Below are 15,168 nucleotides of genomic sequence, written 5' to 3' on the forward strand. Positions count from 1 at the left end.
TAAGGATGTCACTTGGTTTACACACTTTCATTGACTTTACCGTTTCCAATTAATGTGGTTTCAACCCACAAACGGCGGAGTGTCCAATAAGAGATTCCGGATCATCATGATTATGACAACGTTCATCACTTTAGATATCTTTTATGCTTGGGTTATTAATTATAATCTTAAATGGCGTCCATACTTCTTTGATTTGGTCATGTATTTCATAGTCGTATTCTTCATATACGGTTTTATCCCTGTGACTTTCTTGCTTTCTACCTCTCTTGCAAACAAGTTTTAAATGATCGCGGCTCGAGTGACGACCTATAACTAATGCACATTTAATATTTATGCCCTTGTCCACAAACCATTGTTTTCCATCATCCCTATTTTCCCATACCAAATCAGTGTAATAGTGGGCAAAGGTATTAGGATCTAGGTGAGATACGGGTTCGGGTTGATCTTCGCTGAATGCTTTAACAATCTACAACACATATCAACAGGTTAAGGACACCGAATCGATATATGTGTAATGGTCGAGAAAATCGATTTTAAACGATCGGTCTATATGTATATCTATATCAACCAACTAAGGACTTGATGATTTTTGAGAAAATTCCCAAAAAATAAAATCGATTCACGTTGCGTAACATGTAATACGATTTAAGTTTGCATTTTCCTGTAAAACTTTTCCTCAATAATCGGATTATATCTATACGTACATCAACCGATTGTAAACTTTCTGGGGTTTTTTCAAGTGACGGAATCAGTATACCTATATCACCAACAAAACCCGATTTTTTTCACCTATCAGTCCCGCCGAAAGTATACACCTATCAGTCCCGCCGAAAGTATACGGCAATCGGTTTATATGGTGATGAACCACGAACAATTGTCATTTACAGTTTGGGGATTTAACCCAGAATCTATTTATATAGGTGTTATCGAATAAATCCAATAAGATCGTTAGAACGCATACCTGCTCATTGGAAGTATTACAACCTTCTTCTTCCCGATAATATTGTTTTTGTGATACAATAATATCCTCAAGCATGCTTTGATTGACATGGTTTTGTTCATTCAACAAATAATCCAAATCGATAGGATCAATATCATGATAATCTGATGCACCCACTTCTTCATCATTACTAGAGTTTTCATCTTCACTATAATGTTTATTTTTGCTAACAAAATCACAAACCTAGTTTTTTCTTTTTTTCCTCTACTTCTTCTTTTTTTCCAAACCTTAGAAGAATAAATGAATTTCTACTCTAATTCTAACACTATAATCAAACTCAAACACTTATTAATTTAACCAGTACTAATTTAATTAAGGTTAATTAATCATCACTAATGAATAAGGGAATATTAGCTATTGACATAAATAGATAGATAAGGAGTTTTCAGAAATTACTTCCTAATAACTTTTTTTGCCTTTTAGTAACATGCCTCAAATAAAGTGTACAGGCCTCAAAGGCTAAAAGAAAACAATAGTTCTAAGGTGTTGTGACAAAAATATTTTTAGGCACATTAGTCATAGGTACAACATGTTTGTTTTTTGCTGACTCGAGGTTTGGATTTGACTCGTCTCCTGACTCGGCCCGATTCAGATGTCAGACCATTTGTTTTCTTTATTGAGTCAAATCTGACTCGCGATCTGAGTCAGACCTAACCCCTGACTCGGACCTGTTTGAGTCAGGTAATACGATATTCCTGACTCATAGGAACAAACTGTTAACTAATATTTTTGAGTCAGATAAGTCAGATCTGACTCAAAAAATAAACATATTGAGTCATATTCAGATGAGTCAGATCCACACGAGTCATGTGACCCTGGAGAAAACAAAGAAGGTCATAATCAGATTTCGTAGAACAAGAATGAGCAAGTGATAATAATAAATAATCCCCCGACCTTTTTATTATTATTATTATTATTATTCTTTTTGCACGAGGGAATATAAATTTATATATATATATATATATATATATATAAGCAGATACATAGTTTGAAGGATCGAGCGAGGACAAGACATCTCATTTTTATTGCGCAAATAAGTCACTCCAGCATTTCAAATTTATTCACAGCCCTGATATTTAGTATTTTTAATCTATCTGTCAACTAATATTTGTTTTAAGCTCATTAATATTGCCTTTTTTTAACCTGAAGTTTTCTCCTAATAACCCTTAGTCACCCAACTACTTTCCCACTATCTTTTGCCTCTTTAATCCCAAGTTCAATCTCAACTACAGTGACCTTTCAAAACCTGCATCTAAGCCCAAATTCATACATATTTTCAGCATACAAACATAAACGAGCTTATGGAAATCTGTCCCTTCTAATTCAACTCACCCAAATCGCTCAACCAAGTCCGAAGCCATTCTAGGCCCAATGTTAACATTCTAGCCTGGAATTGCCAAAGCATCAACAATCAAACTTCAATACAACATCTACAAGAGTATCATTGCACAAACCCGGGATCCTATTCCTTTCATAAACTTTAGAAAATGACCGACATATGTCAAATCTTGCTCGTTTACTTCAATTCCAAAACCTAACCTCCGTTCCCAAAGTAGATCATAGAGGTGGACTTTGTCTCATGTAGAACAACCTAAACATTTGGGTTCTTCTCCAGTCCCAAAGTTACATTCATGTCATTATTACTTCCCCAGCTCCGGCAGAACCATGGCTCTACACAGGCATCTAAGGTGCTCCTCATCCAGATGCAAGAATAGATTTTTGGAAAGATTTCCCAACAATCTTCCCATATCCCGACAACTCAACTCCTTGGCTCCTGATAGGGGATTTTAATGACATAATGGACCAATCAGAGAAAAGAGGCGGCAGACAAGTCACATATAGTCAGACTCAACCGTTCCTAACAATGATAGATCAAATGGGTTTCATCGATCTAGGATTTCGACGAGATCCATCTACTTGGACAAACAACCAACAGGGTCAAGACAACATCATGGAAAGACTGTATAGAGCAATTGCAACCCAACACAGGCGCACAACGAATTCTCATGCTGGAGTCACCCACCTTCCAAGGATTGCGTCGATCACGCACCCATCTTGCTACACACCAAAGCAATTGACTGGCACAGGAAAAAAATTACAAGTTTGAACATCTATGGATGACACATCCACAGCTCAAGCATATCTTTGAATTCGCATGGACACAACAAAGCGACTCAGATTCTACCATGTATCTTCAACTCAGGTTAATTACAACAGGACAAACACTAATGGACTGGAAAAGTTAATTCGCAATTCAACAGCACAAATTAAGATAGCTCAACATCAATGTGCTATTCACATCGGAGAAGAACTAAATTTTTGGATATATCGCGAGAAGGAGCTACGCAACCATCACCTTACTTTACTTCAATTCCATCCAACATACTGGCAGTAAAGATCCACAATACAATGACTTCAATCAGGATACAATAATACAACCTTCTTTCATACCAAGGAAACCATATACGAAGCCGCAACAACATAAAGCAACTACGGGATCATCAAAAAAACTGGGTTAGTGATAAGGATCAAGTAATCCGGATCATCCTCGATCATTTCACCAATCAATATTCACCCCAAGCACAACTCTGGACGAAGAACTCTTTGAAGAATTATCTCCATGATTGACACCTTCACAATTTGACCAGCTCTCGGAAGCCGTAACAGTAAAGGAAATCAAGCAAGCAATGTTCTTCATCAACTCTGAAAGTTCCCATGGTCCAGATGGATACACCAGTATGCTTTTTAAAGTTTTCTGGGACACCACCCATATCCAATTAATTGCTATGGTTCGAAGTTTTTTCGATAACTTAAACATCTACCCTCTTATGAATCATGCAAACATTACACTAATTCCGAAAGTTTACAACCCAACAAAACCATCCTAATTCATACCTATAAGCCTCTGCAATGTCATCTACAAAATCATCTCAAAAATCCCAGTCAACCGCGTACGCGCTCTTCTTCCATTCTTAATAAGAACATACCAAAGTGCCTTCGTCCCTAAGAGATCCATTCACGATAACATCACAATTGCCAATGAGCTATTTCATCACATCAAAACATCTTCAACCACAAAAAAACCCCAAAATGGCTCTCAAACTTGACATCCAAAAAGCTTATGATAGCCTGGACTGGGGATTCATCAAAAAAGCTTTTACAAAACTAGGTTTTCCATCAATATTTGTGGAATATATCATGCTATGTATCAAATCGGTAACTTACTCAATCAACATCAATGGTACACCGTATGGATTCATTACTCCTAGCAGAGGCATTAGAGAAGGTGATCTCGTATCTTCCTATATATTCATTATATGTGCGGAAATTCTATCAACAAATTTGCCAAACTGGAGGGAAAAAAATGGTTCAAGGAATCAAGATATCAAAAAAGGCACCCCCCATCCTACACTTAATGTATGCAGATGATTTTCTCATCACATACACATCTACCCAGGAAAGTAGAAACCACCTTCAGAGAATTCTTCAATCATACGGCTCTTCATCTGGTCAAATTATCAAAGCAGCAAAAGCAACCATCATTCACCACCCAAGACTAAAATAACAACACATAGATGCTTTTCACCAATTCTTAGGCATGCCAACCACATCAATCCCACCTATATACTTAGGAGTTCAATTCAAATACGGGAGGACCTCAAGTCACATCTTCGAACCACTACTCCAGCGATTGGCACGCAAATCTCAATGATGGATCACAAAATGCCTTACCCCTGCAGGCAGACTAGTTCTAATAAAAACCTCGTTAACACCAACCTCAAATAACCTCATGCAAACACAGATTTTTCCAACCCAGGTTCCCAAACAAATTGATCGAATCACTAGGAATTTTTTTTGGGGTCATGATTCTTCGGTCCGAAAATTTCACCTATTAGGATGGAACAAGCTAAACAAGCCAATAGTGGAGGGAGGGCTGGGCATCAAGAAGAGTAGTCATCGCAATAAAGTATTTTCATGAAAAAAAATTTGGAACATTCAAGACCAGCCACATTCCATTTTCTCAAGCCTCTTCAACGAGAAATACCTCCACCATCAGCCTATATTTCAAAGTACAATTCCAATACCCAGTACTGCAAGCCCGCAATAAATGGCATCTCTCATACCTACTGTCAAAAAACATATATTTCACCAAATACCTCCACCATCAGCCTATATTGCAAAGTACAATTCCAATACCCAGTACTGCAAGCCCGCAATGGAAATAAATGGCATCTCTCATACCTACTGTCAAAAAACATATATTTCACCAAATTGGATACCTCACTTTCAAAACCTTGATCCACCCAATGCGACCCTATTCAATATGTCGCAGAATTAATCGACCCCGTCTCTCATAACTGGAATCACGATCAGCTAAACATCCTAACTAACACTGTCACCCAACACATTATAAATATCCACCTTCCCCTTAACAACATCTCAGACAAAATTATTTGTCCCCACTCTAAATCTGGTAAATACACCACAGCGTCCGGGTACAACTGTCTAATCCAGCAAGAAAACATCTCTCTCCCACAACCTCACCCACAACCCCTTCTAAACACACAATTCTTATGGACCTAACCGTGTCCTCCAAAAATACAGCTTTTCTTGTGGAAAGCTATAAATGAAGGTTTGCCAACCTTCTCTCTACTCTATCACATCAATCTCTCCACTTCCAACCTCTGCCCCCGTTGCAGCTCTGAGCCTGAAACAGCCAATCACATGTTGATTCGTTGTCCAGTGGCTCTGTCCACTTGGATCACCCTCTCTAACCGCATATCAAGAAACCAACCCCAAGGTAACCACCAACCAATTATCATAAACCACGAAACAACCATTTCTCAATTACTGCAAACCCGAGGTAATACCTCTTCTATCACATACTGTTGTTTCCTCTTGTGGTCTTTATGGTCAACCTGATATGATCTCGTATTCAATCAAACACAATCCACCCATGACGACATCCTGACAAGATCATTCGCACAACATCATGAATTTGAATGGGAAAATTTGACCCCCCCCCCCCCCCCCCCCCCCCCTCCAGTTTTCCCCGGGGATCTTCCTTGCAGATTGACAACAAACATAACAAAATCTTTTACAACCATTCAAGTGGGTTGGAGTATCCTAACATCATACTGGTTTAAAATAAATACAGATGGTGCAGCTAGAGGCTACCCGGGAATAGGGGGAGCAGGATTCATATGCAGGAACTCAAGCGCGCACACCGTTTTGGCTATTGCACAACTTCTAGGTGTAACCACGGCGCTAACGGAGGAAACATGGGCCGCAATCATAGCAACCAGAGCAGCAAATGAAAGAAATTGGAATAAAGTCATATTCGAGACGGACTTGGAAAATCTCGTGCACTTCATTAAAACTCCAAAGGAAGCCCCATGGTATATCTCTGCTATGATTGAAGAAACATACATCGAATGCGTCAAATTCCATGTTGTGTTATTCAACATAATTATAGAGAAGGAAGCCAAGCAGCGGATGGACTGGCAAACTTTGCAGCCGACGGCAGCCAAACGGAAAACCTATCAACATCAATTTGGAAACAGACGATTCCGACTTTTCTTAACCAAATTCTTTGGAGCGACTCTAAAGAATAACACAACAATTTAGTTGGTTTAAAAGCCACACACAAAAATCAAGAAAGATTAACGGTTCGCGGACTGGGAGGATATACCAAAACTATCCGCCTTAGGATGTAGTACAACTTGTACATTTCTCTAAGGTCCCCATTTGAGTGATCGAGTTGTTGAATCGGAAAAACGAAACTTGTTTATTTCGAAGTAGTTTCAAGATTGAGTTTGAGTTTGATTTACAACTTCTACCACTTCATCACCATGGGATTTGGTTTAAGAAACCACACTTCTCTACCGACAAATATAGCTGGAGTTGTTGTACCAGTTGCTGTGGGATCGAGCAGTCATATTAATATCACGGTCATGTTCCTTGTAAAGTCTTTCTCTGTAATCTTCTTGGATTGATTGATGTTTTGAGTTATAACAGTATCTACTTACTAACTCACTTGTCTCTTCATTGGTAATCTAGTATGTTGGAGGTGAAATTCACTTCAGAATGAAGCGCGCTCATGAATACTTTCTGTGAGATTAAACAAATTGTTGCCAGTGAATACGTGAAGATCTATTTCTTATATGATGGTAAACGGATCAAACCAGAGGATACCCCTAATCAAGTAATTTCTTCTAAACTTACTATTATGATTCACAAGTGTTTTCCATTTTTTTTGTTTTTCTTTAGTTTGAGATGTTTTATTTTATATACGAGTTGCTGTTGCAGCTTGGAATGGAAGATGAGGGGATGAAATTGATTTCTTCATGGAGATGTCTGGCGGTGGTTATTGAAGAAGCCACAAAATGCGAAGAAGATTCTAGTAGCTTGTATTTTTCTTCTACCACTTTCTTCTCTACTGTTCTTGTGTTGTCCCGTCTCGCACAGCTTCAATTTGGTTAAGCAAGAAAATGATGAGTGATTCTCTGTGCATCTGAGATAAGTAAATGAGGGTCATTCTTTGTGTTCATCAAGAGACAACAGCTTATAATTTTACTAATAACTAATTCAAGTTCTAACTGATATCCCCATTCTAAACAACCAATCTTCATGAGCTACATTTGCACTGCACTAGTCGCATTATTCACCATTAGCTGCACATGAGGGAATGAAGAGAACACAAAGAACCCACTTTAGACCCTCCAATCTCCATAGATCTATGGAAGTGTGGTAATATCTAGTTGAGATAAACTGAAACAAGATATCACCTGGAACATTTCACCGGTTCAATCAGAAACATGTATGTTATAATTGTCAGGAAGAGCATGCTTTTGTCTGCATCTAGAAAGTGTGAACATGATATTATCACCCGCATCTACAAAGTATGAACATATGACATTGTAACCCCAGGAAAATACAATTAAATCCGCCTGCGTTACAACTTGTATTGGTACCTATAAAATTATTTATTTCATTCATGAAAAGAAAAATCCGTACACCTATCAATTTGTGATGCATAGAATTAACCCCCAGCCACAACAAATCCGTCACGGACGGCCTTATCAAGTTGACGGCTTCATGCAAGAGAAGAACCTCCGGGGCCAGGACAAAATTTGGAAATCTAAACTACTTATATTTGACTTGAATTTTGGTAAAGTTAAAAACTAAAGACCTGCATTTTTCTCTATCATTTTGAACATTACATAGGTCCTTGCGCCGAGGATTCAAAATTTCAGTAAAGTATATTTCCAAAGAACAAGAAAACATACATACAAGATCTTTGGAAACAGCATCGAAATCTCTATTTTTGTAAGTAGCCTTAGCGCCAACAGGCTTTTTCGAATCGCTGGACCCACCCCCAAGCAAATGGACTCATCTCTGGTCTAGCCCTGTCATCGGAATCACATACATGATTAATAAACGACAAATGACAAGAACAATTACTGGAGAATAACAGTTAAATCTAGTTTAGTACAGGATACTTGGGGTATCCCCCCAAGTAAACCTAGCAATACATAAATATAAATGAAGGATATAGAAACATACTACTAGGGTATCTCCTCAAGGAACCGTTTCCATTCAACGAAATGGGAGCAAGCCTTCCTTCTTGACCTAATGACAGGATCTCCTGCATTCTTTCGGGCCAATCTGAATTCAATCTCCTAGCAAAATCCTCTACTTCCCTGCAATTGGAAGATCACACAATTTAATAAATAAGAAATACTATCTGAAAAAACAGATATATGATAATATGTCGTCCGACCAAGCTAGATACCAAGAGCTAGTCATAGCACAACAGTTCACAATGAAGGCAAATGTAGTAAACAATGAAAAAAGACACCAAAACAGTCAAAATGTTTACACTATATGAGAATAATTGATCAAACGAATAGGACAAGCACAAATCATCATACGACCAGGATCATGGGAACAAAAAGAAAAACTGAAAGGAGAGGGTGGGAACATGAACGAGTTACAACATGGTAGTATTCTTCAAGTTGCAAGTCACATAAATAAACTGGGATGATAAGCTAATGGAGTTGCTGAACAGATAGCAACAGAAGCACCAAAACTCTAGTCTTTTCTGGACTAAGAAAAGAAAATAAGTGTACTAATACAAGCCCCTTATTAGTCTCAAAACAACTAATAGGAGGACAAACAGTATTTTACCTGATCACCTAGTTTAGGAAGCTAAACAATTGAAAGTTAATATTAATAACAAAATTAACCATAAGTCCCACACCCACACCCACACCCACCCCCATCTTACCTATCAAGTTCTTCCTTCATCGCGGGGTCTAGCTCATCGTCGTCGATATCATCATCAAAATCAATTTTAGTTAAGTCATCTGCTAAATCTAGGAATTCTGAAGTCTGACTAGAACTGATGCTGATTTCACCATTTAAGCGTGCAGAAGGAAGAGCATCAGCTTCCTGAGACACATGTATATCCACAGTTCAAAAATACTGGTTTGCATACATTGATAACTTGCCTAAAATTTACCATTTTCTCACTAACCTTCTTTTCTTTACCATTGTTCAAACATGGGTCTTTTGGCTGATCTTTCTTTTTACGGTTTTTCTTTTTATGTTTAGGAGCTTTAGCCGCCTTCGAATCTGTGGAAGAAAAGAAAAATGATACTCAGATGAAGCACGTTATAGGACAATAGAAAATGGGGCAATACCATAAATAGAAAGTAATCTTTGGGCATCAGTAGCCATTTCCCAAGTACGACATGTGAAATTAATCAAGATTAGCACAGATATTTACCCACTCTAAATAAAGCCAGGCATTCAAAACATTAGCACTTAGTTCTTGCTAAAATTTGCAATCTTGAACAGCTTTAATTTACAAGACAATAAAGAATATGCCTGAAAGAAAATATATTGAAGTACATGAATTCTAAGTGTGCTGAGTACTTCACTCAAGAATACCTTCGCCTCCACCATTGATAAACGACAACAGTTCATCAACTGAGCGTTCGTCCACCCGCTCTTCTTCAACCTCAGCAGTCTGCAACATATAGAGGACCTAGTTATAAAAGGTATGTATCTATTTGAGAAAATATGAATGCAGATTTGAATCAACAACTCTAACATTGTAACCAATACACTGACAAGAAAGAAACAAAGGCCCCATTTGCTATCCTTCACACATTAATAAGTTGCAAGCCTAAAAGTAATCAACAGAGAAACTTTTTGGTCCACAAAAGCCAATAGGAAATTTTATGCAATAGTTGCTTATTCAATTATGAATGTAACATCTTAGTATCAAAAATAAAGTATCCAGTTCACCTTCTGCTTTTCCTTCTCCTTTAATTCTTTCCTCTTTCTGGCATAAAGTCGATTAAGCAGCCTGATTCGCGGATCATCAGCTGTGTTTCTTAAAGGCTCCAGCTTCTCCTCCTAGAAACATAAAAATCCACATGAGCAACAAAGTGGAAGGAAGAAAAAATACCCAGAGTTGCAATACGAGGATAACGTAGAAAATACCTCTGTGAGATCATCAGGCAAGTGAAATGTCTCACGAATCTCCTCAGGTGTTTTCCCTTCAATCATCCGAGCAAGAGCTCGGCTGGTGAGATCAACCAAAGGTTTTAGTTGTAAACTGTCAGCAGCAGACGTCAACTCACATAACCTTTTTGTATCAATTCGGATGAACTTCTCATCAAAAGATTTACGCTCCTGGCCACAGGCACACTCACTTATTACTTATATTTTCAAATTAGTTCTATCAGGACTCGACACTGCTAATAAAAGCTAGGGGACAGATAAAAGCATCCAATTTAAAAAAATTATGGAAGAGAGGCCAAACCTTATTAGAGTGACCCGGTACTTGATGGAACCGGCAATAATCGAGTATTAAGCTTAATATAGCTGTATTTACTCGTTGGGGAAGTGAAATAGCGCAGTTCTTAGTTGATCCCATGCTATTTTGTAGCACTTCCCTGCAAATCATTGGGCTGAACATAGCAACCTCTTCTTCTACTTGCTGGATTGAGCCATCAGAAGTTTGTATCCAAATATAAGACTTCATAGCCTAAGGTTCAGACGTTTAAAAAAAACAATATCAGTAAAATATTAAATAAAAACAATACCACAAGACTCTAAGAAGGCCAAAGGGGGGAAAGAATAGGGAAAGAATCATGTCAAGAGATGGAAATAAGACATGAGTAGTCAAGCAAAATTACAAAGAAAGCCCCCATCTATATATACCATCTATAATGATGGGTTTCTTAGAAGCAAAACAATAGAATTATGCAATAAACAGGTACAAGCATATGGAACATGAAGTTGGACTTTAGAACGTAGATAAACCGAGCCTAGGTTAAAAGTGATGTGCCTAAGATTAGCTACTTCTTAAACACCAAAATACCAAAACCTTTTTGTCAACACTTGAGTACCATCTAGATGATTTAAAAGGTACTGAAATAACATACAGAGAGACACTTCCACAATGGAAATTCTGCATAAGATGCTCAACCACCTCTCTCAAATTTCAGCTACTCCAACTTTCTTACTACTACGGTTTATGATATACTTCTTCAATAATGCGAATAAATTGCATCATTCATAACAATATAACTAGCAAATAAGCCAACCAGTGGGTGTGCAACTACACATGCAGAATGTATTTATCTCTAATATTACGTAGCATGGTCCCAGAACCTGGAATTCGTGATTAAAGCAAGTCCAATACCTAAGTTCGAGACCACACACCAGGCACTTATTTTCTTGGGTACCATTGAACACATACCATAAATATAGTAGCAAATATCAAAGCCAATGTTTTATGCCTTTAAGCTAAAAACAAAAGGTAACAAGAAATAAAAAGATAAGCAACATTTGTTACATACCTCTGGTTTAATTATTGCCATATTGCCTTCTGACATTTGATTGTAACCTCCAAACTTTAAGAACTAGTAAAAAATGCAAAAAAGAAAGAAAAAAGAGTTCTGGGCAAGTGCAGAATTGCAGCTCCAAACGCAACTAGCAAGGCAAATTTAAGCTTTCCCTTGCCAAAAGGTCGTGATTATTAAGTGGATAAAGATTCTTCACCGATGACACCCACAGTGGTACATTTCCTAATCCCACAAACATGACTTTCAGCACCTTCGTGCTGGCGAGGCTCTTGATATCTTGTCAATTGACTCATGCGTAAAAGTGAAATGGCGCGAATTTGAATCATGCAAGAGAATGCAAATAAGGTCTTCCTAGCTTCAGTAGATTAACAACCTGAAAAGCAAAGCAAGTAAATAAATAATAGGTAAAGATCAGCAGAAAAATTTTGGTATTATCCCATGGTTCTAACTTACTGGATGCTTGGAGAGTGAAACAGCAAACACAAACTCCAAGTAGTGGGAATTCATAATAATGGAATTGGAAAGATCAACACTGCAATCTAAATAATGAACACGATAAATAAGCAGGAGGAAGTTCCCTCGGGTACCCAAGTGCACCTAATTTCCAGCTAAGTCGAGATATTCAGACATGGATAACAAAGATCACAGCGCCAAAGGTCTACTAGTAAATCTCGTAATCTAAATTTCGCATGTATGAATAACCTAGCCATCACTTAGAGAAGATACAGAAAGGAGTTTCTTGTACTCCTTATTTCTATGTTGCTAGTTGGAAGGATGTATGATATAGAGGATAACAAGAATCATTGCGATAAACAGGGTAAATAACGTACTTCTCACAAGGCTAATCCAGAGGAGACTTTCGTCTCACTACTGGGAGATCCATATTTGGCATATTGGAAACCACATGTAAGGAAACCCTAAGATAGTTGAATAAGTAACATTTGTCAAAAAAGGACTGTTTAGATTCCTATAACAGTATCCATCTTATCTAAAGAAATCTATCCAATTATTGAGTTAGGATTATGTACAAACATGGAAGTTTCTGTTCCCCATTACTGAAACGACTTACACCACAAAAAGGAAATCTTAACCTAAGGAATTAACTTGACATTCAACAAACCAACACATAGCCTAATGAAAATAGGGAAACCACACATTCAACACCCAACGCAAAACCTAGAATTTCACAATAAACACTCATGGAAATGCATACTAATAAACATACTACGCCCCAATCTACCCCACTAAAGATCATCAATCCACTCACACAGACACAGTAAGACTAGACTACAATCAAGATAACATAAAAACACAAATTCTTGTTCCTTCCCACTCTAGTCCAACTACCCAATCAAATGAATATATATGCAAAACTAAAAAAAAACACATTCAATTGAAATCAACAGCTACTACCACATAAACCCATAAGCACAAATAAATACAAATGCTAAAAAAAAAACAAACCTAACCCCCAAACTCATCAAAAATGCTCTGTTTAATCCACAAAAACCTTCTTTTTCATCATACAAATCCCATTATCAACAAAATTAAACTAAACCCATTAACAATAATCAACAATTATACAAAACCCATCATAAGAATCCCCATAAAAAAAGATATATACCTGGTAAAACAGAGAATGAATGCTAGGAATAATGAGGAAGACGAAATCAAAAAGGTTTGAATTTATTTTTCTCCGCAGAGGGTTTGGCGCGACGAAGAAGGTTGAAGAAGAAAGGGGATAATGAATGAGAATGAGGACAGGAAGTGATGAAATTGGGTGATTTCTGTTTTTCTCTTAGGGTTTCGGCTTTTTGATTTTTTTTTACGGCCGCTGTGTATATCTGTTTCTTCGGCTTCTACCCTCTTTTTTTCTTTACTTCGTATCGTTTTTTTAAAATGTCGTAACATTTATTTTCTATTAAAGGCAAACACGTTTTTTACTTTTCGGGTGATAATTAGGGTTTTTCTTTTTAATTTTGTGTGTATCATGACACGTGTCGCTTTGTTTTAGGGACTAGTCATCCACAATTTCTTCCTGGGGTCCAAATTGGGGTGTATTATTTCTTTTTGATTTTTTTGTAAGGGCTAGTCATCAACAATTTGTTCAGGCTTTGGGTCCATTAGTAGGTAAGAAGAATTTTTTGTGATACATTCATTTGATTTGGTCACCAAAAGAATGTGGCTTCCAAACATATTGGTTCAATTGAAAGTATTGTTATCCCATACGAAATAAACAAAGAAGAAGCTATGTATTTGATGAAATTGTTGGTATTATTGCAAAGTTGGTGAAAAGGAGAAAACGTTTACTAGAAAGAAAATCCTAAAACCGCTGAAATCTCTAAATGAAGAGATATGAGATGGTGTTAGAATCACATGTGTTAACTCATTAAAATCTTGACATGCAAAACTCATAATGACAAAATCTTGACTAAGGGAAAAGAGTACAACGCGATATATCCAGAAAGCTATAACAAAATTAAAATTACCTAGAAAGATAAAATTACATCCATAATTCTTTAAATTCAAAAAAACCTTCGTTCTCTATCGGTACCCAATAAAATGTCTTCTAAAGTTAGCAGCTTGTATGTCGCCACAAACAAGTTGTGAAAGATCAATGCCATCATTCATGATAAAATTATCAAAATATGGTGTTGAGCCCTTCTATAGGATAGTATATTCCTCTGACTGACGATTGAGTATTACTTTTGAGCCTTTTCTGCAATGAAAAACATTAATGTATCTCCAAAAAAAATACAAGTAGTTGTGTCGTGATTATAAAATCGCACCAAAAAGATACACGGCCAAAATGATTACAACATCTTATGAAACTTGTTATTTCATAAGGAATTCCAATTTTCCGTGAAAATCAGAACTACTCATTTAGAGCAAATTAGATACTGACATTATGGCAATATCTAACTTAAGAATTAGGAAAGACTATTATAAAGAAGGATGGAAAAAAAAAACTGGAGAGAAGAGATAGATTTAAAAAATATGCGCAACCACAATACAAGGAGGCAGGTTGTTGTTAAAACACTAAATTTATTGTTCATAGTTTTTAAAGGCTAAGTCATATGGTCTTCTAATCTAGCATGTGGAGTGGCAGCTAGGACAACCTCATAAGTCATATGGCAGTGTTAATTTAGTATGCTAGTCGCTGAATGGAACAACTGATGGTTTTTCAAAATGGTTGTAGTAATAGTGGTAAAACTGGGTCTTTTCAGACTTGTGAAGAAAATAATTTTTTAGATTTAAATTAAAAATAAAAGATAAAACAAATTC

The 15,168-nt window shown here is 37.0% G+C and overlaps 1 protein-coding gene and 1 long non-coding RNA gene across 2 annotated transcripts; one reads left to right on the forward strand and one right to left on the reverse strand.

Moving 5' to 3' along the window:
- The first annotated feature begins 6,828 nt into the window (after positions 1 to 6,828).
- Positions 6,829 to 8,167, forward strand: LOC113304840. Its single transcript, XR_003338442.1, has 3 exons — positions 6,829 to 6,963; positions 7,061 to 7,205; positions 7,310 to 8,167. It is a non-coding gene; the product is annotated as an uncharacterized LOC113304840 (long non-coding RNA).
- LOC113304839 (SKP1-like protein 21) lies at positions 7,897 to 13,724 on the reverse strand. The gene is made up of 10 exons (XM_026553977.1): positions 13,508 to 13,724; positions 11,878 to 12,256; positions 10,836 to 11,060; positions 10,514 to 10,705; positions 10,316 to 10,426; positions 9,956 to 10,034; positions 9,540 to 9,637; positions 9,291 to 9,454; positions 8,567 to 8,703; positions 7,897 to 8,409 (listed from the first exon to the last, which is right to left on the reverse strand). The coding sequence occupies exons 2-10, from the start codon at positions 11,911 to 11,913 to the stop codon at positions 8,393 to 8,395; spliced, it is 1,059 nt and encodes a 352-aa protein (XP_026409762.1). The 5' UTR covers positions 11,914 to 12,256; positions 13,508 to 13,724; the 3' UTR covers positions 7,897 to 8,392.
- Between the last annotated feature and the right edge of the window lie 1,444 nt (positions 13,725 to 15,168).

The sequence above is a fragment of the Papaver somniferum genome, chromosome 8 (genome assembly GCF_003573695.1).
Source record: "Papaver somniferum cultivar HN1 chromosome 8, ASM357369v1, whole genome shotgun sequence".
Taxonomy (NCBI): domain Eukaryota; kingdom Viridiplantae; phylum Streptophyta; class Magnoliopsida; order Ranunculales; family Papaveraceae; genus Papaver; species Papaver somniferum.